Below are 26865 nucleotides of genomic sequence, written 5' to 3' on the forward strand. Positions count from 1 at the left end.
ACTGCTTTGAAGACTTAACTATTAAGATAAAGGGAGAAATACTTCCAACATCAAAAAACATATCATGCATATAAGGACCTATATCCAATTAACATACACAATTCTAACAGCATATAACATTCAGCCAAAGATTTCAAATACTTGAAATGGGACATTTCCATTGACCTAACTTTTCTGTAAATAAATAAATAAATTTGGATTACCCTGTCCAGAGCAAATTTTGTGTTTCCTACTGAAGATAACGACAGAGTGTAAGATCCAACAAGGGCAAAGTTGCTGGTCCGCACAGCATTAAGACTGGCCATAACTAAAGAAAAACAGAACGAAGTTTAGTTCAGAGTGACTTTGGTACTGTATAAAATAACAATTCCTCACCCCGCCCTAATAGAATGAAATTAAATTGCCACAGAAAAAAAGAACAAAACTGCTTCCTTTTCCTTTATTTCTAATATGGGGGCAGGGCAGGGGGACTAAAACATCAACATGTTTCCTAATGAAAGTAAACTGCTAAGTATTTATATTTAACTTAAATGAGGTACAAGCACTCCTTAACATTTGAGGCAGATGTTTTTAAAGATACAGAACCCAAAAATGTGTATGTAAAAAGCAACTTTCCTATAAAAAACATGAAAGGATTTTACTGCTATAGCCTAGGATGACATAATGAGTAGCAGGACTTTATCTGTGTGGTTCTTCTCAGCTCTTCTCTTGTGCCAAGAAGCAGAGGTCTAAAGTTCAAAGATGAGGGAAACCAGCTCAACCCTAACCCTCTTTGGAAAATTTTGGCCTAATGCTACTCTGGAAAAGTCTTTCCTGGCTTACTGGCACCCCAGTTCCCAGTGAACTAGAAAGATGTTTTTCTGACATGATACAGTTGTCATGATCAGTACAGTTAAGAGAGTTAAACTGTACAGTGTGAACAGCACAAAATAAATCTGCAGAACAAGAGCAGCTATGGTGAAGAGTAATGCCACTTGCTGCAGCTGTAAAGTGACTAGGTATCCTATGTGTAGTGCCTGCTAGAGTCTGAATAATGTGTAGTTTGGTGGCCTGTGGTGGTTTCTGACAGCAGGCTATTCTGGCTAGTAATCTTATAGGTTACTATAAGCCATAAAAAAATATTATTCAAAGGAGACTAAAGTAGACACTCATAAATCAAGAGGGTTACACGAATAAGTATTCAATTGCTTAGTTCTTTTTCCTTATTCTAGTGTTTCAAATAGTTCAAGATTCACTCACCTGAAGAATGAAGGGTGCTTTTCTAAAAAAAAAAAGAAAGGCATGAAGAAGAACATGTTATTTTCTTTATATGATACAAAGATTTAAATATTAAGTACAAAAGTTTAACACTGCAAGGACTATATTTCAGAAAACATTATTTTTTCCTTTTAGGATATTTTAAAGATTTCCAAAGGCTAAGTGTGTAGAAATGGTTAGTTTTAGTTACTCAGTTGTGTCCGACTCTTTATGACCCCATGGACTAAAGCTCGCCAGACTCGTCTCCTATGGAATCTCAAGGCAAGAATACTGGCGGGTGGGAGGTGGGGGTAGCCTTTCCCTTCTCCAGAGGATCTTCCTGATCCAGGAATAGAACCCAGGTCTCCCAAACTGAGGGCAGGATATGTGGAAGGTGAAGATTTTTCAAGGAACTTCAACTTTTTGAAAATTCTACTTACAGAGGTTACCGATGTGAGAAGTCGCTTAGGAGTAATAGCCTAGAAAAAAGATAACTTAGTATATTTCCTATTTAACATTACAATTCAGAACTTTAACTAAACTTGAGATTCTCCCACACAGAAAATAATTCTTAAATATCAATACATTTTGCCTGAGTTCTTTATTAAGGTTTTTCCCCATACTGTTATTCCTTTTTCATTAAAGTTAAATAAAATTCTTTTAAATGATGATTTAGAAAAAGAACAAAAGAGCAAAGGCTAGGAAGGACAGAAACTGAGGAGTTTCTATTCCACATGCCTACAGCAATCACATCATTCTTAAGTATTGCTTAGAGGAGTTTGCAAGACAAAATTTCAGAGGAAAAGCTTGAGAAAGTTTAAAGAGATTCTCTGGTGGCTCAGTCAGTAAAGAATTTGCCTGCAATGTGGGAGACCTGGGTTCGATCCCAGGGTTGGGAAGATCCCCTGAAGGAGCACATAGCAACCCACTCCAGTATTCTTGCCTGGAGAATTCCATGGACAGAGGAACCTGGCGGGCTGCAGTCCATGAGGTCACAAAGAGTCAGACACAACTGAGCGACTAGGCACAGCACATTATAAAGTTAGTTGTCAAGTAGATACAGAGAAAATAGGATTTCTAGCCTGAGTGTATCAGTAGTTTATAATTAGGGTTATGGTCACTCACTGTAAGTTTACTCTCAGTATTCATATCTAATAAATGCAGTAACTAGAAATCTGAGGCATAAAAATGACCCAAGAGTCTGATAATTCTTTAAAACTATACATAATTTTAAACTGACATCATGTCTCGTACTCCTGATTATATTGTTACTGGGTTTCTTTCATTCTCACCTTTGACTTGTATGCTTTTTTCTTCTTATCAGGGCCTGAGGGATCTTTCCTTTGTACCTACATACAAATTAAAGAAGAATTTAACTTAAAATCTGATTCTTTTAAGAAAAACACACCATTAGTAATTTTAGGAAGCTGTAACTGCTTACCAAGCTGTAAACTTCAATATTTATTTCAAAGTCATTGGACACATCTTGCCTGGAAAAATAAAAATATCAAATTATGCCATTAAAAACGATGCCATAAATACTGTTACAGGACTGAGAGTAAAGGAATTGACTATATTTTAAAACTAAAGACAACAGTTACAAATTATTAAAGAATATAAAAACTGGTAAAAACAGTCAATTTTTTCCCTATAAGTCAAACATTTTCTTCAGTTTTTACAACTCAAGATCTTAAATAATAAAAATAGCTTTTTTTCTAAAGTAGATTTTGACTCTACTTTCAAAATAAATATGTAACACTAAATACAAATGTCTTACACAGAGACTGAATGTTAAGTACATTCATAGATTTAAAGCATATATTAAAAAATTGTGGTCCAGATTTTGTGTGTGTGTGTGTATAGTAAATATATATGTTAAAACACTTCAAAATATCAATAGATATTTTGATCAATACCTACAGACACATGGAAGAAACATGCTATTCACTGGAAGACTGGAAACATAAGAGTTAAATCAACAAATTGAAAAATGAGATATTTGTCCATATAAAAATAACATACATATTACATTTCAAAGATTATGAATTCTACCTGTATGCTTAGACTATATTCTATTAAAAGAAAAACATGTTTCAACCACCAAAAGCCTAATTTACTTACAGAGTAAATGTAGTAGTGAATGTTAGCGCGTCACCGTTAAGAGAATTTGAAGTACTTGCTAATGGTGTGGCTACCATATTTTCAGCTCCTGCTTTTAGTATAATTAAGAAATAGTAATTTGCTGCATCTGCAAGAAATAATTAATTACCTAATAAGCACAAGCAGAATCAGATTTAGCTAATCAGCACTCTGGAAGATCAAATGAATAAAGTAATACTGTAACTGATTTATATAAAATTTATTTAAAATTTTCTAAAGTCAACTTTCCAGACACAAAAAGACAAGTCATAAGTGGACAGACATATACCTGGAATAGCATCATCAAGATATCTTCCTATTATGTGAACTGAAAAAACTTCACTATACATTCCTCAATTTCTGCTGACTTTAAATTTTACCTGTTGACCTGAAATTCTTCAGCTAAAAGTATATATTCCAAAAGGGTATATTCTGGCTTGTTATTTCAAAACTGAAATTAAAACACTATATTTCTGTGAAAGTTACCAACTTGTCCTCTTTTTCAGATACTGGTGCCATAACCTCCTTTATCCACCTTGTTTAAACATCATTTTAAGTAGAATACATAGCTCAGAAAAGTTTACTTAATTTAGAGGGTTAAACGAAATAAAATTTCAATAAAAGTAACTATATTGTCATGCTCTTAACTCCCACAACCAGTAATTCAGGATTCAAAAAACAGATTTCCATAACGGAGTGAATTTTAAACAGAATAGAGTAAGTAAAATAAGTTATTTTAGATGCCCAATACTTTCCACGAAAAAATTAATGAAAGTGAAATGGTCTATTGTGTCGGAATAACTCGCCTTGGTAATTTATGTTCAGTATTATTTTTAACAAGCCCTACTTTCAGTTAGAGCCATTTGTGTTATTGTGTAGATCAGTAAGACCATATATGAAATTTTTCCTTGGTTATTTTTAGATACATATTTACATAAAAGGAACTCAAGGCCTGAGATATACAAGCCTTGCTTCTTTCCAGATGCTCTACTTGTTCCCATTTGCACAATTCCAACCTAGGTGACGTTCATAATTTAACATGTGATCTAGAAGTGACAAAATAAAGATCACCATACCTGGTTTCTGAGCTGTACTGCAGACAAAATCTGCTTTTAGAGGCAAGCGGATTTCTGACAAAGTAACTGATCCTCTGGAAGGGACAAATTCACTTTGGGATATGGGACCAGCCTTATTCTTCCTCTGAGGCCCTTCATTCTTCAATTTATTCAACTCATCAATCAAAAGTGTTCTCTTCTCAGCTGTGTAGAAATATGCAAGTTAATATTTCAAATATTAAAACTGCAATTGTTTCTAAATGAAACCAATGCAAGAAAATACACTCATGTGGCAACCATACACAATACCAAAGACAAAATCAATAACTCTTCCTTCATATAAACAGGTGATAGGTAGTTAGGTAAAACCTTGATCACCCATCTGTTCACAAAATGCTCAATACTCCCAACTTTTGGTCAGTTTTCTTGTATAGTTAATATCTCCATCCTGTCATCCTTCAACACACATATACAACATAACAAAATTCATATACTTGTTTTTAGCTACACATACAGAGATAGTGTCTATGTGTATAAATATATTCACATATTCATTATCAGGACACTCTACAACATTTCTTCAGATGCACTCCAGATTCTTTCACTCTTTCATGTAAACTATGCCTTATTTTACATGCAAAATTTTCACAAACCTCATAAAAAAAAAATTAAAAACAGATCAGCTGAAACAGACTATCAAAGAAAGCCCTTTCCTAGAATTAGAAGTTTCCGAATATACGAGACAAAATGAGCTTTTCCTGGTGTGACACTGTTGGGAATTGTTTTGGATGTACCACACATACTTGCTATTAGAAGAAGTCTTTCTGCCTCAGCTTCTTCCAGTGACCCTTTTCCATGTTCTTCATCAACACAACAGTTAAGAGCCTGGCTAGCCTGATAGATCACTGTCTGCTGCAAATTTATTTCATTATTGAGTTCCTAGTGAAACCAATGAGGGGAGAAAAAAAATTCACATTGAATCATGATTTTTACTTTATTTAAGCTTTATTTATAATTTATCCAATTTAGTAATTTCTAAAATCTCCAGAGAGGAAAGTCAAAATGTTAGTTTCACTGTTCAAGTTTCTAGACTATGCACCAAAAACATTTAACATATCTTTTTCATTATGGTTTATCATAGGATATTGACTATAGTTTCCTGTGCTATACGGTATATCATACTGAATATAGTTCTCTATGCTATACCACTCAGGGCTTCCCAGGTGATGCCAGTGGTAAAGAACCAGCCTGCCAATGCAGGAGATATAAGAGATGCGGGTTCGATCCCTGGGTCAGGAAGTCCCTCTGGAGGAGGAAATGGTAACCCACTCCAGTATTCTTGCATAGAGAACCCCAGGGACAGAGCAGTCTGGTGAACCATGGTCCATGGGATCACAAAGAGTTGGACACAAATGAAGCTACTGAGCAAGCACGTACGCTATACAGTAGGACTTTGCTGTTTATCCATTCTATGCATAATAGTTTGCATATGCTAATCAAATTCCCAATCCATTCCTCCCCCCTGCCCCTCCCCCTTGGCAACCACAAGTCTGTTCTCTATATCTTTGAGTCAGTTTCTTCCTCATAGGTAAGTTCATTTGCGTATGACAAACATTCTTAAAAGTAAATATTTCAGTAATATCAAACAAGCTTCTAACTTTTCCAGTAAAGAGGACTTTTCTCAAACTGAATTCAGGACTGAGTTCCTGAGGCCCTGCAAGCCAGACACTATCCTAGTCACTCTGGATACAGAGATGAATAAGACTGGGTCCTTGTCCTCAAGAAGCTCACAGTCTCCAGGTGTTAACACTCCAAATCCCCTTTCCAGTGAAGTACATACCTGCATCTTCTGTTTGATGTTAACCTGACAAGGAAACCCATTCTTTTTTTCTTCCAATTTTGAAGTAACATCTTCCTTCCGGACAATCACTTGCTTTATCGAAGGACGGTCCGTTTCTTTGACTCTTTGAGATCTATATGCATCGATGCTTCAGAAAATAAGTTATACTCTATTAAAAATCCAGCAACACACTAAGCACTATGCTTTATTGAACATATCAGCAGAGTCTGATATTGCAAAGTATCAGCAGAACACTTCACTAGAATGGAAAAGGCCACTGGGTGAAAGGTGACCAAAGCTATTTCAAAGTTTTATGAAGATTAACATTAATTACATTATAATGATAAATAACAAAACATCTTATTTTAACCTAAACCATGACCCTTAGTGACTAAATGTCTTCCAAGATATTCTCACCTATAAGGAAGATCATGATCTTCAGAACCAATGCTATCACCAGACTCGGCTCGAGGGACACGGGTTCTTTGGAATTTTCCTGGCTTTGGACTTTCATCACTGATGCTAGTGTCTTTCACTTCACATCTAGGTGAAGAAACTAAATTCTGTAGGAAGGCACATCAGATATTAGATTTTATGGATGACATTGATTCTAAATGAGAAATCTGAGGAATTGAATGCCTTCCCTACTACTAGAAAATAAATATCCAAAAAGTTGACCAATTCATCATAAAAACAAGACAAACTACATCCCTAAAAAGTATATGAATTAAAATTCAAAGACAGCTGAAACCTACACTTGTAACTTTTAAAAAAAAATATTTCTGATTGAATCAATTTCCAAAAAAGCTCAGTTATTCAGTTCAGAGTGATAGTTAATAAATGTTAGTTATCTGTCTTGTGCTAAATACTGATGTTCTAATATGATTTAATATGCACTTCAACTCCACGATGGAGGTACTGTTTTTAACCTAATTTAACATTTAATTGTGGCAAAAAGGTTAAATAACCTGACCAGTAAACACCAGTACATGGCAGAGCCAGGATGTGAGCCCAAGTATTTGGCTTTTTAAGCCATGTTACAGTTTGGATTTCATCTGATGCCAACAGGAAACCAATGAAGAGTTTTAAGCTCTCTTCTAAGAGAATTAACATCAAGTTTGCAAAATATCCCTGGCTATAGCATGCCAAATCCCCAGGAACCAACTAAAACAAAAAGAGATCCTAATTCTAGTTAGTTTCTTTATGTCCTAGGCCTATTTACATTTAGTCCTGTCTTACCTCTGGACTTACCACACCAACTGTTTGTGCTAATGGAGCAAGCAAAGACATGGAGGAAATATTCAGTGCATCTTCCTGTTCTTCGTTGCTTTCTGCATCTGCTTGATCCATCTCCTCTCGGTTCTTTTCCACATCTAGTTCACCTTCCTCTAGGACATCACTGAAGATGTCATTAATTACTTTTGAACTATTGATATCATCATCATCATCCACGCTCATCTCAATTTCACGTACCACTTCTGAAAAACATTTCAATAGGTGAATACTGTGATTCAGACCTTTAAGAATTAAAGGAATGACAGAGAAGACTTAATATTCATATGCTCACTCAATAAATAGAAAAAAAAAAAAGCCCTAAGAAAATGTACCTCCTACAGAAACAAAACAAAAAGAATACTGCTATAATGTTCCAATAACATTTTCTAAGTAATGAAGGTAGGAACGATCAAAAGCTGATACAGTGCTTTAGGTTTAAGAATATTAAGGACTCAAACTGCAAGATAATAGCCAAAAGTTTCAGATTTACAAAAAATACCCTTTCAAATAATTCTCTTTCTCTTGCTGAGAACTGTCTTTTCACACTGTAGTCAATAACAGGACAATAATAACATCACAAATAAGGGCAGGGTTCACAAATAAACTTCAAGGGCACTGACTTCTTCCAACTGTACATGCAGAGTGTGGAAGGGTAGCACATTTCCTTTCCCTGTGAAAGGAAGTGACAGCCTTAATCACATTTTCACAGGGCATGGGACCTAAAAGTAACTGTTAACAGTACCATATTTTGCAAAAGCAAGAATATTTCCTATTTTTTAAAAAAAAAGGGTATTATAAAATCACAAGACATTTTGAAATAGAGAACTCTACATATTTGAATATGAGAATGCTAATTCTCCTAGCACATCCAGAGTTAATAAGAAACAAAGAATGAAAACCAACCAATCTGCTGTTCAACCTTTGGGTCTGATGTCACTTTTAAGGATTTGTTCTCTTCTAAAAACAGTGTTATTTTCAAAGGGCTAGATTTTGTCATTTCACGTTCAGTAAAATCTAAAAAAAAAATAGGAAAAACAATTTGAATATATATAAAAACTTAGAATTGTTCAGTAAAAGTCTCTTAATGCAATTCCTATCAAAATCCCAAAAGCGATTTTTGGAGAACTAGAAAGTCTATCCTAAAATTCATATGGAACTTCAAGAACCTCTGAATATCTAAAACAATTTGAAAGAGAATAAAGTTAAAAGACTGACATTTCCTCATTTCAAAATATATTATAAAGCTATAATAATCAATACAGTATGGTACCAACATAAAGATAGACATATAGATAAATGGAAAAGAATAGAGAGCCCCAAAATAAAACTCCAAATACATGGTCAAAGCTGCCATGTTAATTCAAAGGAGAAAGGACAAATGTTAGAAAAAATAGATAGCTGCATGCAAGGAATTAAGTTAGACTTTTATCTGATGCCACATACAAAAGTCAACTCAAAACAGATTAAAGACCTAATAAGACTCAAAACTACAAAACTCCCAGAAGAAAACAAAGAGAAAGCTTTATGACACTGGATTTGGTGATTTCCTGTGTATAACACTAAAAGCACAGACAACAGAAGCAAAAATAGACAAATGGGACTATACCAAATTGGAAAACTTATGTGGCAAGCAGGGCACAGTTGGGGTAGGGATAAAGAGGTACAAACAATTATGTATAAAATAAGTAAGTTACAAGGATATATTGTCCAACATATGGAACAATATTTTATAATAACTCAAATGGAGTATAAACTATAAAAATGTTTAATCATTGTATATCTGAAACTAAGATAATATTGTAAATCAACTATGCATCAATTAAAAGAATGTTTATATATCAAAGAACACAGTCAACAGAGTGAAAAACCAACCTACTGAATGCAAGAAAATATCTGCAAAACATATATCTAAGAAGTTAGTATTAAGAATATAAAAAGAACTCCTACAACTCAATAACAAAAAATCAACCTGATTAAAAAAATGGGCAAAGGATATGAACAGACATTTCTCCAAAGATGATATACGAATGGCTAACAAGCATGTGAAAAGATGCTCAACATCACCAATCACAGGAGAAATGTAAATCAAAATCACAATGAGCCAACTACTCATACCTATTAGGATGGCTACCATCAAGAACACACACAAAAAATCAAGTATTGACGAGAGTGAGGAGAAATTGGAACCCTCATGCACTGCTGACGACACTGTGTGACCAGTATGTAATAATGTAACCAATATGGAAACCAGTGTAATAGTTCCTCAAAAATATTAAAAATAGAACTACTATATGATCACGCAATTCCACTTCAGGGTATATAGCCAAAAGAACTGAAAGCAGGGTCTCAAAGAGATATTTGCACATCCATATTCATAACACCACTACCTACAATAGCTAAGAAGTAGAAACAACCCACATGTCCATCAATGGATAAGAGATAAACAAAATATGGTATATATACACAAGAAAATATTATTCAGCCTTAAAAAGGAAAGTAATCAAGTCACACACTTGACATGTGACATGTTAACATGGATGAACCCTGGGATATTATGTTAAATTTTAAATATGCCAGTCACAAAAATATAGATACCATATGACTGCACTTATATGAGCTATCTAAGGTAGTCAAATTGACAGAAACAGAAATTAGAATGCTGGTGACCAAGGGCTAAAGAGGGGGAAAGGGGAGTTGTTGTTTAATGGATATAGTATTGGTTTTGTCTGATGAAAGTTCCTCAACACTGTGAATATACTTAATGCTACTGAACTGCACACTTAAAAACTGTTAAGATGGTGAATTTCAGTAATATGTTTTTCACCACAATTTCAAAAAAAATTGTCTATGTTATATTAAATGTCACTACCTACAAAGTACCTTATTTATTTTAAACAGCTATACAATACTCAATTACATGGATTTAGCACACTTTATTTACAGTCTTCTACTGATGAGCATTTAAGTTATTTAAATCTTACTACTATTACAAATGATGCAATGATTAATAAATTTGTACATACATCCATTGAATACTAGTTCTAAGAATTCAACATAGAGAAATACTTGCAAAGAGGTTGAATCAAGGCGTATACACACTTTACAATTCAATGGATATTACTGAGTTTTTCTCCAAAAAATAGTTATAGGAAATTTATACTCTCATTAAGAGTATGAGTTCTCACTCTGGAAAGAGAACTAAGAAAGAAGCATATAGCATGGCTAAAAACGAAAAAATTATTTTGTCTTTTTACACTAGAACAGCATTTCTGCTGTTTCCAAAATTATGGTAGACTGAAATCGACATTTTAACTGAAATAGAAATAGAAAATGTTTACCTGAAGGTTCTCTACTAGAAGGGTTTGCTGGTGTCTGATTTTCTGTCACCTTTTCTCTTACTATAAGTGATGGGGTACTTGGATCAACTTGTTTTTTGAGGGGAGTGCTCGGACAGTGAATTTCCTGCAAAAAGCAAACGAAAATGTAAATGTTATTTCTCAAAACTATAAATCTTGTCTTTTTATATGTTATTAAATGAAACAAATAAGAGTCATTGTTAGAAATAAACTTCCTCAGAACAAAACAAAAAATGAATGTTGAAAGGGTCCTGCCATGTTTAGAACACTAGTTCACATTCCTGATAATTCACAGTACATAAAATCTTTTTTAGAAACCATTAGGCAAGAGAGAATGAAAATTCACATCAGAGTTCAGCTTTAGATAAACCAATTCAAGTGAAAGGCAAATAAGAGGAAAAAATAATTAAGTCTCCTCAAAAAGAACAAAACAAACATAAGCTAAAACTATATGCCACTTCCACATCCCTTTCCAGCCACCATATCCTTGCTCCCTTCCCTTTAGAGCCAAACTTCTGGGACTGCCTACATTAATGGACTCTACTCTTCACCCACTACCTGCCTCCTACCCTCACCACTTCACCAAAAGGTTCTGCCAAGTCACAACAAGCTTCTTACTGTGATCTCGGTTCAGTCCACATTTACAACAAACATGTGACAATACTGACCACTCCTTCCTTCTGAAAGTCTCCTTCTTCCCTTGGCTTTAGATATATCACACTCAACTGCTTTTTCCTCCCATCACTTAGGCTGCTTTTTCTGTGGGTACCAGAGATGAATTCTGAAGTGGGAAGACCCTTGAACTCTCCCAATACTATGTTCAGAATTTTCTTTACATGCATATGTACAACTGTCTAGCGAAGGATTCAACAGATTTATCAGGAATCATTTAACACAAAAACTTTAAAGAACTGTTGCTCTATATTTTAGAGAGAGAGAAGGAAAACCATGAGACTGTAACAAACTGGCAACCAAGTGAAGAAGGTGCTTCAGACAAAAGGGAGTGATTCATAATGTCAACTGCTGCTAACAGATCAAGTTAAACACTAGAAAAGTGATTACTGAAGATCAATGGTGAATTTGATAAAGGTAGTGACGAGAGCATGAGTGGAGAGATCAAGAGAGAAGGCAGAGAAAAACTGGAAGATACAAGTAGAGACACTCCTTTGGAAGAGTCTGGATGAAAAGGAGGCAAAGAAAGGGAGGGGAATAGGAGATTAAAAGAGTTGCTTTTGTTATGATCATGGCATCTGGTCCCATCACTTCATGGCAAACAAATGCAGAAAAAATGGAAGTAGTGGCAGATTTTATTTCCGTGGGCTCTAAAACCCCTGTGGATGGTGACTGCAGCCATGAAATTAAAAGACGTTTGCTCCTTGGAAGAAAAACTATGACAAGTCTAGACAGCATATTAAAAAGCAGAGACATTACTTTGCCGACAAAGGCCTGTCCAGTCAAAGCTATGGTTTTCCCAGCTTGCTCCTTGAAGAAAAACTATGACAAACCTAGACAGCATATTAAAAAGCAGAGACATCTCTTTGCTGACAAAGGTCCATATAGTCAAAGCTATGGTTTTTCCAGTAGTCATGTACAGATGTGAGAGCCGGATGATAAAGAAGGTTGAGCGCCAAAGAACCAACGCTTTCGAACTGTGGTGCTGTACAAGACTCTCGAGAGTCCCTTGGAGAGCAAGGAGCTCAAACCAGTCAATACTAAAGGAAATCAACTCTAGATATCCTTTAGAAGGACTGATGCTGAAGCTCCAATACTATGGCCACCTGATGCAAAGTGCTGATTCATTGGAAAAGACCCCGATGCTGGGAAAGACTGAGCACAGGAGAAGGGGACATCAGAGGATGAGATGACTGGATGACATCACCGACTCAACGGATGGCCGAACAGCAAATGCTAGTGGGAAGGATGAGCCCATTCATTTCTTCCTCCTAAAGGAAATCAGTCCTGCATATTCATTGGAAGAACTGATGCTGAAGCTGAAACTTTGGCCACCTGATGCGAAGAACTGATTCATTTGAAAAGACCCCGATGCTGGGAAAGATTGAAGGCAGGAAGAGAAGGGGACAACAGAGGATGAGATGGTTGGATGGCATCACTGACTCAATAGACATGAGTCTGAGTAAGCTCCAGGAGTTGTTGATGGACAGGGAAGCCTTGTGTGCTGCAGTCCAAGGGGCTGCAAAGAGTCGGGCATGACTGAGCGACTGCACTGAACTGAACTTCTTCCAAAGACAAATTTTCTGAGTTCCTACTATGCGCCAAGCCCTAAGAACATAGATAGAAAAGAATGTGGCTCTCATACAGTGCTGGAAAGCAGAGTTAAAACACTTATAGAAAAATAAATATTCTAGTGAACAGGATGACATGGACCCAAACAAAGAGGGAGGGGAACTGGGAAAAAGACCAAGTAAAAATTTCCAAAGGTAAAGTGTGACATATTCTTAATGAAGCAGTTCATCACAGAGATACTTCACCCAGAGAGACTAGCAAAGTGAAGACAAAGAGATCTGAAAACACGGGAACATTCAAGAAACTGCAGTCTGCATGACAGGACTGAAGCACACATGCAGAGGAGCAGTGAAGAGAAGTCAGATTTCTGAATGACTCTAGATACCATGTCAGGCACTTTAGATATTTTTCTGATGATGACTATGAGAAGCTCTCCAGGATTTTAAGCAAAGGAATACATGCTTATCTGCCTCTTAGAAATATTTTTCTGGCAGCAGTGGGTTAGCAGTGGACTGGAGAGTAGCCAGATTAAAAGCAAGGTGCTCATGCAAGGGTATAGTAATGAGTAAGGCAATGGCAGAGGAAAATATAGAGGACAAGGCAGCCTGGCAACATATTTAGAAAACATACCACTGGATGTGTGTGTATTTATGCATAATATGTGCTAGAGGCCAGTGGGAAGAAAGACACTAACAAAAGAAAGGAGCCAAGGAAGAACTACCGGATTGTTTTAGATGAGGAAGTATACAATAAAGCCGTAAGTGAAGACAGAGACTACATGGGGAAGATACTCCAGCGAAGAGAGCTCTTCCAGGCAACCAAAGCTCGACCAGAGCTCAGGAGAGGGTGAGGGCAGCACAGCCAGGCATTATCAGCATTTCTGTGATTGGCTGAAGCTAGATATGAGGATGGGAAAGAGATGTGCCAGGACAAGTGAGACAAAAAAAAAAGATCGAGATCAGAACCTTGGGAAGCAAGGGAACTGGTAAAAAATAAAATCAAATAGATCCTTCTCAAAGAATATGGTTAAATGTATTATTCTATTTCTACTGGTACCCATGTTAAATGTAATTCTACTATTTTTAGCTTAAAAATGTAACCTAACACAGGGAAATTAAGATGTACAAACTTCCAGTTACAAAATAAATGAGTCACAGGGATGAAATGTATAGCACGGGGAATACAGTCAATAATAATGTAATGTCTTTGTTTAGTGACAAAGAGTAACTAGACTTATCATAATGACCATTTTGTAATCTATAGAAATAACAAATCACTATATTGTATGAGAACTAGCATAGTGCTGTAGGTCAATTATACTTCAGAAACCAAACAAATTCATAGAAAAAAAATCAGCTTTGTGGTTACCAGAGGAGGTGGGAGGGAGATGTGAAATTAGATGAAGGTGGTCAAAAGGTACAAACTTCCAGTTATAAGACAAATGAATACTAGAGATATAATGTACAACATGATTAACAACACTACTGTTAAATTAAATATGAAAGTAAATCCTAAGAGTTCACATCACAAGGAAAATATGTTTCTTTCTCTTTCTTTAATTTTGTATCTATGAGATGACGGAGATTCACTAAATTTATTGTGATCATCATTTCATAATGTAAGTCATTATGCTGAATACCTTAAACTTATACAGTGCTGTATGTCAATCATATTTTAATAAAATTATAAGTAATATATACATACATATATCTCCTAACATAGTATTTTTGTACACAATAGGCATGTAGATGAAATAGAAGAGAGTTTAACACAGTAGGAATTTTGTTGAAGGGTTATCAATGAAATTATACCATGAGAAGTAGTATGGGTAAGAGGCTTCCCAAGTGGCACTGATGGTAAAGAACCTTCCTGCCAATGCAGGAGACACAGAGACGTGGGTTCGATCCCTGGGTCAGGAAGAGCCCCTGGAGGAGGGCATGGCAACCCACTCCAGTATTCTTGCCTGGAGAATCCCATGGACAGAGGAGCCCGGTGGGCTAGGGTCCACGGGCTCACAAAGAGTCGTATACAACTGAAGCGACTGAGCACATAGAACAATACGAGCAAAAAGATATCTGGGAGGCATTTGGTGACTAAAAGGTCACCAAATAAATGTATAAATGTATACATAGTATAAATGTATGACAATTTGAGGAAAGATATATAATCATTAATGATAAAAGTAGATTCTGATAAACATTTGAAAATCAACATCTAAATAGAATGTTAAAAGGAATCTGAAATCAGTTGAATGACGAGAATACTTTTTAAATTCGATTTTAAGTAGGTCAACATGGTTAGCTGCTGCTGCTGCTGCTAAGTCGCTTCAGTCATGTCTGACTCTGTGCAACCCCACAGACGGCAGCCCACCAGGCTCCCCCGTCCCTGGGGTTCTCCAGGCAAGAACACTGGAGTGGGCTGCCATTTCCTCCTCCAGTGTATGAAAGTGAAAAGTGAAACTGAAGTCGCTCAGTCGTGTCTGACTCTTCGCGACCCCATGGACTGCAGCCCACCAGGCTCCTCCGCCCATGGGACTTTCCAGGCAAGAGTACTGGAGTGGGTTGCCATTGCCTTCTCCGAAACATGGTTAGAAGTTCCATTAAATGGCAAAATATCACAAGAGAAAAGCCGAGTTGGTATGAACATTTAAAGAGTTTATGAACGGAAAGTGGCATAGTTAATCAGAATAAGAAAGTGTATAGAGAATTGTTTTACAATACAGAACTACAAGTTAAATCCCAGGTCTTGTTTATGTTACCTGTTTGGTTTCTAGTTGTTTGTTTTTTGAGTTTTCGCCTTTTTCTGCACTCCATAAATTGCCCTTGTCAAATCGGCTACGAAGACATGCTAGTTCTTTTTGACGTTCCTAAAACCATCAAAATCTCTATTTTACACAAGAGCCAAGTATGTTTAGTAATATCCAAATACTACTAACTTTGCTTCTCTTCATTTTTAAGATTAAAAAATTCATAATACCACATGGAATATAAGACAACAACACTTTTAATTTGAAATAAGTGATACAGAGAATCAAGATGCTACTTATCTCAGTCAAAAAGACTAGCACCAGAATTTGACGTCTAGGTCCTATGCTGAGGCTATGTAATGAACGTTAAACGCAGTAAGATATACCTGTTTGAGTTGCTGTGCTAGATGAGTAGTAGATGAAGATGCGTTTTGCCTGAATAATCTTTCTTGTATGGCCTTTGTATTCGGAGTGATAATGGGAGTCCTATGTGGTGTGCTACGAGCTGGACTTTCTTTGCTATGTTCTTGACAACGCTCTCCAAAGCGTTCCAGAAAAGGCTTAATTCCTGATCCTCCTAAAGAAAATACACACATTTTAGAGGCTACTCAGAATAAATAACAATTGTGATTTCTATGGGAAATGTTCTAAAATCCAGTTCAGCTCCAAAATGCTTTGATTCTACTAAGAATATTCATTCAGAAAGAAAATAGTAGAAAAATAGTTCAAAAAACTTAAAAATACTTTTTTAACCATACTATTTAGTTTTATATCCTAAAATTTGTTTTATAGGATTTAATACTTTAAAAAACACAAAAAAAATTTTTTAAAGGTACAGTGAGGACAGAGGGGATTAGAAAATGCTTAAACTACTTAATCAGAACCTAAATAATTGGAAATTGATTGTATGTGCACTAACGATATGCCCTAAACACCAAGTATCCTGGCCATGATAACCCAACTACTAATATCTCTACAGCCCAATTTATTTATTTATTTATTTTGCTTTTAGGAAGTATAACATGAAAATTCAGTGATTAAATCCTTTTTCTTTTTAAAAAATGATAATTAAGGATAATTTAGTTTATTAAAGTATGTCTTGATTTTACCAAGTCTTAGTATTTATTTTAAATAGTATGAAATACATTTAAAATACAAATGTACTATATATCACTTCCATTATAACAATGCTAGGGTTGTACTACATAAAAGGACCTGTTAAACATTTTCCCATAAGCAGCCAGAGAGTAAATAGTTTGGGCTCTGCAGGCCATATGGCCATTGTCACAACCACTCAATCCTGCACTGAAGCATGAAAGCAGCCACAGACAGTAAATAGGTGTGGCTGTGTTCCAATAAAACTTTATTTGCAAAAGCAAGTGAAGGGCAGAATTTGACCCATGATAGCAGTGAAAGCAACAAGTCCTAACCAATGCATGAGCAGAGACTTCCCAAGAATACTTCTTATTTATGTCATTCTTATCTATGCCGTAAGTCTTTAGAATATTGGGAGTCACAGTCTAATTTCACATGGGGATTTTGCTATTGTTTCTCATTTTGGCTCATCTGGAAACTGACTGCTGGATTCTACTTATCCTGTAACTAATGGATTCCCCACTCTCATCTTGGTATATTTCTCTTTTATGATGAACTATTGTTTCTGGAGATATTGTATTTTTAAGAAGTTAAAATTTAGAATTAATACAAAGAGCAGTTCTAATGAAAAAGAATATAGTTCAAAGTAAACTATATTACCATATATTTGAGCCATAATTTTTAGTCCTGTGTTTCTCAACCAGGTGCAGGTATACCAGAAGTATAAGTCACCAGAAGACAAATATGAACTTCCTGGAGCTTCCACTTACTATAGAAAAACTAAATTTTCTTATGTATATATTCACGTACATTACACACACGTATAAATTTAATGAGAGTGGAGTCATCTGTATACATATTCTCTTCCCTTTGCTACTAGGGATGTGTCATAGTGGAGCTTGAGATGCACTGCTCTGCACACTTGGTTATAAGAACGTTTCTGCATTATATCCTTAAAATGTGATTTTTAGGTATAGAAGAAAGTATCTAGCATGGTCATTCTAGGAAAAAAAAACATACTTAAACTGTTAAAATGTAACAAGTTAAACTATTTGACCAGTAACTGGGCTAATCTACAATAATGAATATTCATTCACTCAATTAAAGTTGACTTTGAAGAAATCTCACTTGATGCATTCAGGTATTTGCCCTGGCAAACCAACACTGTAACATTCACAACTGGATGTTTAAAATGCTTAGAAGTAACACCCTGAAAATAGTCAGCAGTACTTTAAATTTTTTTAAAATATGTAACCTGGTGTTGCAGATTTGTCCTTAGGTTGAGAGTGCAGACGAATTTCTCTGTTTAATTCTTCCTTGGGTGGAACTGTACGGATTACAGCTGACTTCTCAACTGGTTTTGATACTTCTGTTTTCAGAGGACTAACAGAGGTTTTTTGAAGTAGTTCAGGATTTTGTACCTTACAATTTTTAGCACTGGTGATGGATGTTGTAGAAGATTTCACTGGGGAAGAAGTAGCTTTCTGAAATATGATAATACTTAGGGTAAATAACAACACTCCCAATAGTTAAAGATATTTCTACAGCAAAACAATTCAAATCCTATATGCTTGATAGTCTTTTTGTAAACTCATGAAAAAAAATTTCTTGCTCTCTAATAGATCAAATTAATTTGAAAGGTTTGAAAAAAATTAACTTATAAAATGTGATTATTCAAATTATGTAGTTTAGTGTACATAATATTCTGATGGGTAATTTAGTACAAGGGAGAGGGTCACTATTTTGAAAAACAATTTCTTTTCTATTATCACACTAGCACCCTTATGAACGTTAACTATATTAGGTCAAATACATATATATTTGTATTTTAATTAAATCATGTATCATACACTTAAAGATGAATTATAAATACTACTTACTATGTGCCAAGTACCATACTAAGTGCTTTATGAACAGCATCTCATATAATCCTCCCATAACCTTTTCTTTCCCATTTTACAAATGGAAAAATACTTTTGCAAGATTAAGTAACTTCTCCAAAGTCACACTTCTAATTATGTGGCAGGGCTGGGATTGAATGCAGGTCTAATTCCAAAACCTAGCTCTACACTTAAAGATAACACTCAGAAACACAACTTTTTGTTGTTATTGTTTTTGTTTTTTTCATATTATTTTTAAAAACCATTGAGATAACATATGGGCAGGGTAATCTTCCAAAGGATAGCAAAAGGATATCAAAAGGCTATCAGTGAAAGCATCATACCCACCCTTGACAACTGCCTTCTGGAGGTAACTACAGCTACTAGCTTTCAGAGATATTTGATGTCTTTCTTGTATCTATACATATACATAAAGCATTTTAATAGAGAAAGTAATTTTCAGGCTCTCGTGATGAGTAAGAGGCTCCATCGTTCAAAAGTACAAACTTTGGAAGCACATTAAATTTGTGTAATTTAGTTGTTAACTGATAACTTGGGTCAGAATATCAAATTTATTATTTTTACTTTCTATGAAATACTCTAAAAATACATAAACATCCTATATAAATGTTATAAAATACATACCTACAGACATATCTATACATAATATAAATTATTACTCATAACAACAAACAAAAATGTTTCCAAATACCAAAATTATATTTACTTACCCCAGGGCTAGAAATTGCAACGTTAATCAAAGATGCACCCACAGCACTCGAGGATGAGGCTTTATTCAAAGAGGCATCACCATCCCTTTGGGAACAGCATGTAGCTTCCTGCTTAACACTGCTGCTATTGATCCTAGCAGATGCTCCACTTGCAGAGGAAAATTTGGATAAACAAGTGGTACCAGGCTGTTCTTGCACACTGTTTTGCTTTGCAGATGAGGTTTTTACATCATCTTCCCAGGAGCAAATAGTTGCAGCAAGGTTGGCCAGTCGGCCCCTTCTCCCAACTGGAGTTGCTGAGGCTTCTGAAAGGGATGGTTTGGGAGGGGAGGCAGCCTTTTCCTTTGATGGCATTGCTGAGATGGGTGAGCTTTCAGGTATATCATCTGAAAATTTTTTGAAAGTTAAAGTCCATGAGCTATACGTGTATGTAATAAAGGGATCACTCCAAACAACAAAAAAAAGCTTTTCTAATACACATGAAACTACCAAACTGCTTAAATTTGACAATATATTTTCAAATCAGATACTTAACTCAAATTTAAAAAGAAATACTTTGTTACTTAGTTTTACATTATTTGATAGATTATGAAATCTATAAAACACCATACATTTAGGTTATATATTTAGGATTAATTAATGATGTCATAACACTGCACAAATTAAGATTACATAGTCAACATACTTGTTTTTAGGATGTACTAGGCTAGTGCTATACAATAGAACTTTCTGCAATGATGGAGATGTTCTATATCCATGCCATCTAATACAATAACAACTAGCCACTGTGGCTAGTGAGCACTTGAACTATGATAAGAGCAATAAGAAACTTTATTTCATTTTAATTAATTTAAATTTAAAAGCGACATATGACTCTTGTTTATGGTATTGAATACCATATCCAATACCATATTGGATATCATACCATATCCAATAACAATAGCACAATATCATATCCAATACCAATACCATACCATATCCACTACCAATAGCACAGGGTTAGACTAATATTTTTCTGCACAGTTACTTCATTTGGAAATAAATCTCAAATAAGCAATACTTAGAGAAGGCAATGGCAACCCACTCCAGTATTCTTGCCTGGAAAATCCCATGGATGGAGGAGCCTAAGGGGCTGCAGTCCACGGGATCACTAAGAGTCGGACATGACTGAGAGACTTCACTTTTACTTTTCACTTTCCTGCATTGGAGGAGGAAATGGCAACCCACTCCAGCGTTCTTGCCTGGAGAATCCCAGGGACGGGAGAGCTTGATGGGCTGCCATCTATGGGGTCACACAGAGTCTGGACACGACTGAAGTGACATAGCAGCAGCAGCAGCAAGCAATACTTAACTACGAAAGGTATGTATGCATAAAGAGCATATACGGCAAAGTTCATGGCACTTCCTACTCCACAAATTCTGTCAACAGAACAGATATCCCTCCTACTGTCCAAGGCTTATACATCTGCCTGAATTCTCAATTCTACTCCTCTTAAACCTTCTCAGGGACCTTGCTCCAAATAACCACTTCTTCCTCTCTACAAACTTTGTTTTCTACACATTAATATGCTCAATTCTCTCTCATCTTGAAGCTAAAAAAAACCAATGATCCTCTCATCAACATACACCCGCTTTTAGCTACTGTCCCTTTTTCCCTGCACTAAATTCACTCACCACTCAACTCACTTCGATCTGACTTCTGCATACACAGCTGCACTCAAGTTGCTTTTGGTATTTTCACCAATGCCTACACACTTGGCAGTCCTTGTATTTCCATGTGACATCACCCTCTACTAGTTCTGTCTTTGCAGCCTATCCTTCATGGTTTCCTTCTAACTACCAACTACCTCCATCTGACTATCCCACATGCACCTCAAATAATATGTCTGATGTTGAAACTGCTTCAAACACATTCCTCCTTATCATGCCTCTTCCTCCCTTTTCCCTTCCATCCACCATCTGGTCATTAGGTCCCACAGATTCTTTCTCCTAAATCTCTCAAATGCAGCCTCTTTACTTTCATGAACCTTCATCATTATGCCTGAATCATATTAATGTTTTAACTGATCTTCCTGTTTCAAATCTCTACCCTCTTCAATCTCTCCTCAATTCAGACGCCAGAGTGATCTTTCTAAAGCATTTGCCTATCTAAATTCTCAGTACCTCCCCATCATCTTCTGACTAAATTCCAAATGCTATGGACCCTGCTGCTTTCTTCGAATTTATCTCTTGCTTTTATACCATATGAATTGTATACCAGAATGCCTACTCTTTATACACATACTGTGTTTATGATACCTCCGTGCTTTTTATTAATATATATATTCTGTTGCTCCTGCCTAGAATATCGCTACTGCCTGAAGCCAGCTGCCCTTCAAAGTCCAGGTTAATTGCCTCTGTCTCCTCCAGAAAAGCTTCCCTGACCACCATCTTCCCTACAATACTTTTTTGCATACCTTTATCATTTTCCTTAAGACTACGCACTGTCTTCTAAACAGATGACAGTTTTACTGTCATGCTTTAGAAATGAACTTAATAGACCCCTCACTCTTCTATTCTCCATCAGAAAGAAAGGCTTCAGATAAATTATACTTTATTATTCCTCAAACCTTTAACTGGCACATAGCCACAGTCTTGAATAGCACTCACTAAGTCATTCCTCACAAACACTTTATAAGTTTCAATGGTTAAAATTAGACGAGCTATGATGCCTTAAGGAGATTTATTTTCAAGACTGAGGTAGGCATTTGTTAATATTTGCTTTCAAAATATTCAAGATCACAGAGGCAACAGTTTCTCCTAAAAATGCTTAGGGCCTTGATTGTTCTTCTGATCAAGTATTAGATCACAACTCTTTTTCTTTTTTCTGAAAGGAAAATCTGCACTCTGCTGCCCATAGATATTTCCTACAAAATAGAATGGGACATCTTTCTATTCGGGCACATTAACTGGTTTCCTCAAACATACTAAAAGCAGCATGGTTAGCCCCATCCACTACTAAAATCAATAGGTGTAACTGACAGCGTAGAATATCAGCACCCCCATAAACATCGGACAGGACATAAAAGTTGAGCCCTAAAGTCAAACTCCTAGGGTTTGCATTTTAGCACTGACTGTGGGCAGGTGTCTTAGCCTCTTTGAACTCAGTCTGCTCTCCTATAATATTTGAAAGCCAAAGCTTCCTTGGATAAGATTTAGTCACCATGGACTGTCCACTTACACTGGGCTGGCTCACTTCGGCACTGCTTCTACTGAACTGAGCCAGAAGCCAGCTGTCTACGTACCCTGAGAAAACTTACACCTTTCCTAGCTCCTACAAAAATATCTTTAGGGCCCACAGAGGAACGTTCTCTCAGGTCTTAGCACCAACCATGACTCTGTTTCTTTCATTTTATGAACACTATCATGTAACTAACAGTGTTTCATTTCTCTGCATCAGCTGCCAGTGAGTTCAGAACCATCTCTAGGAAGTGAGGAGGACCTTAAGGCCTATATCTAGTAAACTAACTTTACCCTTCACTTTGTTTTTCCTTCTCTTCACATTGATTTTTCTCATTTTTCCCATTTTTAACATAGGTATTTTTGTAAGTCACCCCAAGGCGTTTTTCGTAACAAGGTAGGAGATAAGCTCTCCATCAGATTACAGGCCCATGAAATGCAAAAGTCAGGTTTGCGTTTCCTCCTCCCTGGATCGGGAAGATCCCTTGGAGGAGGGAATGGCAACCCACTTCAGTATTCTTGCCAGAAAGATCCCATGAACAGAGGAGCCTGGTGGGCTACAGTCCATGGGGTCGCAAAGAGTCAGACACTACTGAGCATGCACACTCATTTTTGTAAGTCATCCCAAGGCGTTTTCGTAATAAGGTAAGAGATAAGCTCTCCATCAGATTACGGGCCCATAAAATACAAGGTCAGGTCACTTTATCTGTCTCCAGCACCTTAGCATGATCACATGCTTTGCAGGTGTTCGATAAATATTTTTTGAAATTTTCTTTTTCCCCTATGAACAGCATTGCATACCTTAGTCACTCAGCTTTATTCAGTGAATCCACGAAACAGGATTTCTTGAATATAGAACTGAAGGTCAGCAAGGTTGACAATGCCAAGAATACAGTTTATCCTTTAGTGTTTTCATTGCAAATATAAGATAGTTCCTTTATAAGATCAAGGTTTTGTGAACCAGTCTAAGAACCTCATCATCGTTTACTTCAACGAGAACACACGCGATAAATATATAATGATATATAAATCATTAGCAAACAATGGATACTCAGGACATAGATCAAAAGCATTTACCTTTCATGTGTTAACTGATACATGAAATTTTTAACCTATCAAGTTGAATTGTACTGAAACAGATTTAAGGACCACACGGTCCACAAGAGTGCATACCTGTCACGTCATCACTATCCCAACAGCGCCGCTGCTCAGCCAGCTTTTGCATTCGTGTTCTGACTGAGGAGGCTGCAGCTGCTCCCAGTCTTGAGTTCGGCCCACTCCTCACACCCAGCAGTGGTGCTGAGGCTGGGGCAGCCAAGGAGTCACTGACACCAGCGGGTGTCTGAGGCATCTGTGGCTGAGCCTGAGGGGACACAGGCCTCGGAGAACAAGGTTTTGCAGACGTTGACTCAACCGGCTTTTCATTTTCCAAGTCAGAAACTTCTACTTCAGTGTTGTCAGAACAGCGTTTTTTGGATGGTGATGGTTTTGTACAAGATTTCTCTAGGTTAAATAGGACAAAAAATTAAAAGTTCTGTAATTTTGCACGGTATGAAAAAACTTTAATGGTAGGTACAAATGAATAAAACACTATTTTCTCTGTTCCTTTAAATGATTTCATTCACAAGAAGAAATATGTAAAATTCTACTTTCTTTCAGTAACTTGGAAATCTGATATGAGAGATTTCTGTTTAAGCATGCATATAATTTAACAGTTTAAAAAAACCTTAATGAAACAAATCTTCAAATAACATCCTCAAGATTTATGTATAATGTTCTTTGTGGTCTTCAGACACTAGGAATTAAAACGTATGCACACAGAATAAGCAAAGCAAATGTTCTAAGGGATTTTAAAGATCATACAGTCCAGTTACCACATTTTTAAATAAGAAAAATCAAGCCCAGAGAAATCGAGTTACCTGCTTAACATGAGCTTAACACCTGAGCTAAGGGTAAAAACAAGCTTTCTGCTTTTAAAAACAATTTTTCATGAACAGTAAACAAGAGTAGAAGGGCACCTGGCTTGAGGTTTGGGAGGCAGAGAACCAAAAGACTGACTGAATTATCTGACCAGTACCAAGCAAATTCATCAACACAAGTGTTTAACATTTTACATTTAAAACCTCCATGAACACCTATGAAACGAATTAAAAAGTTCTAAAAGAAAAAGGAACTAACCAAACACAAGGAATATAATTTTTACCCAAGAATGAGTTCTACCATACCTCCTATAAAACTAAACCTTTAAAAGGTAAGAATGTAAATTCTCTTTGAGGTCAGTTTCACTGGCTGTCTAACCAAGTGTTCTTGTTCTGGCAGTAACTGAAGTATCATTAGTGGGAAGTCATGATTGCCCTCATAAATATCAATCTAAGTAAAAATAATTCATCATGAATCTTTCCAATCTTCTACAACTCACTTAAGGGTATATTTTAAATGAACTTATCTAATCATTTTTTGGAAATGTTCCTATTTAACATGCTTCACTACCTGAAAATATAGAATGCTTTAAGTTTACATTTCTTATACGAAACAGTAAATATTTCCATTTAAGCATCAAAATACAGTTCTAATCACTAGTTTTCAAGTACACAGTACTCAATATCTGATTGCATAAAGCTGTGCCACAGTGAAGAGATCCTAGACTAGAGCTAGATCTCTGTTTTCCCATGTAATATATATGGTATTCCTTCCCTTCAAAATGTATTAACATACAAAGAGAAATTCTCATTCTATGGTTAGCTTACAAAATAGTAGGGAACCAGCACTATGCCCTCACCTCTTTTGTAATATTGGTTTTGCCCTCTGTAATACTCTTTTTCTATGTGCATTTTAAATGTCTACTAAAGAATATTATCATCTCCAGATTATTCCAAGATTAAACCAGCTGACTGATACAAGCTTGAGGATGTCAGGATTTAGGAAAGAATAAGAAACTTTCCAGGTGCATATGAGTTTGTTGCAGGAGTTGTTGTTTGTTTTAGTTGCTATATTGTGTCCAACTCTTTGTGACCCCATAGACTATAGCCTGCCAAGCTCCTCTGTCCATGGGATTCTCCAGGCAAGAATACTAGAGTGGGTTGCCATTTCCTTTTCCAAGGGATATTCCCGACCCAGGGATCGAACCCACGTCTACTACATTGGCAAAAGGATTCTTTACCACTGAGCCACCAAGGAAGCCCCTCTTGGGGTGGGTGGGGGTGTTGGTGGTTAATTTTGTTTCTATTTAATTTCAGTAGTTCTGTAGATTAACAACCTATACTATGTGCCCAGCCTGAGAGACACGGTTCAGCAGACAGAGGATGAAAAGACTCATGCTATTTCAAGCATCTGCAGGCAGACCTGCCTCTTGCCCTGTTCATGTAGGAGGGGAAGAGAAACTCAACACTGTGGCCGGTGTAAGTGCTCCACTGCTCCCGTAGAATTCTTCCCTTAGAGGATTTAACAATACTTTGGAATGAGGAAAATAAAGCTCAACCAGTTAATCTGAAATATTTGTTAGAAATTCTGCTCTGGCTCGATAGGTTCCAGGCCTAATATAACAGGCCTGGAATACAATAAAAGGCTGATCTTTCCCCTGGAGGCTATTGCATTTGTCTCCCAAAGACCTCGGTCTTCCGCAGGAACAATAAAGTGTTTGGCACTTATTTGCATTTTGAAAACTGCAAATTTTACTTTTCCCCACAAAGCCTATTACCTTTGCCACCAGAGAGGGGCTGCTGGTTACTTGCTTCTGAAAGGGGCTCCCTGATCCGCTTGGCATGAGTCAGAGACCTTGCTGCTGGGATGGGCCGCTCAGCCATCTTCCTCTGAAGGTTCTCTCTTCGGGCACGGGTTCGCTCAAGCAGCTTCTACACACACAATACACCAGAGCATTAAAGCATAAGCTTGGTCAGAGGTTCACAAAATTTCAGATAACTTCTCAGATCACTAATTGCCATCAGACATGTATAATAACAGTTAAATACATTTCAAAAGTCAAATTCTCAGTAATTAAATCATGATTCACCAAAAGAGCATTGTCATGTCAAAATTTGATTAGATATAAT

At 36.4% G+C, this 26865-nt stretch overlaps 1 protein-coding gene across 4 annotated transcripts in view; it reads right to left on the minus strand.

Annotated features, from left to right (window-relative positions):
- ANLN (anillin, actin binding protein) overlaps positions 1-26865 on the minus strand; it is a 54309-nt gene that overhangs the window by 20863 nt on the left and 6581 nt on the right. For 2 of the 4 annotated variants that reach the window (XM_065939960.1, XM_065939963.1), the window contains exons 2-20: positions 26514-26667; positions 23990-24319; positions 19598-19983; positions 18242-18470; positions 16278-16468; positions 15904-16011; positions 10884-11007; positions 8449-8559; positions 7510-7748; positions 6688-6833; positions 6271-6418; positions 5234-5369; positions 4452-4634; positions 3358-3484; positions 2678-2726; positions 2529-2585; positions 1677-1715; positions 1240-1261; positions 204-307 (exon numbers count right to left, since the gene is read on the minus strand). In XM_065939960.1, the coding sequence (XP_065796032.1) occupies positions 204-307; positions 1240-1261; positions 1677-1715; positions 2529-2585; positions 2678-2726; positions 3358-3484; positions 4452-4634; positions 5234-5369; positions 6271-6418; positions 6688-6833; positions 7510-7748; positions 8449-8559; positions 10884-11007; positions 15904-16011; positions 16278-16468; positions 18242-18470; positions 19598-19983; positions 23990-24319; positions 26514-26667 (2883 nt within the window). The remainder of the gene's footprint in view (positions 1-203; positions 308-1239; positions 1262-1676; positions 1716-2528; positions 2586-2677; positions 2727-3357; positions 3485-4451; positions 4635-5233; positions 5370-6270; positions 6419-6687; positions 6834-7509; positions 7749-8448; positions 8560-10883; positions 11008-15903; positions 16012-16277; positions 16469-18241; positions 18471-19597; positions 19984-23989; positions 24320-26513; positions 26668-26865) is intronic. The other 2 variants (XM_065939961.1, XM_065939962.1) reach the window with 2 other exon arrangements.

Source organism: Muntiacus reevesi, chromosome 6, assembly GCF_963930625.1.
Source record: "Muntiacus reevesi chromosome 6, mMunRee1.1, whole genome shotgun sequence".
Classification (NCBI taxonomy): Eukaryota; Metazoa; Chordata; class Mammalia; order Artiodactyla; family Cervidae; genus Muntiacus; species Muntiacus reevesi.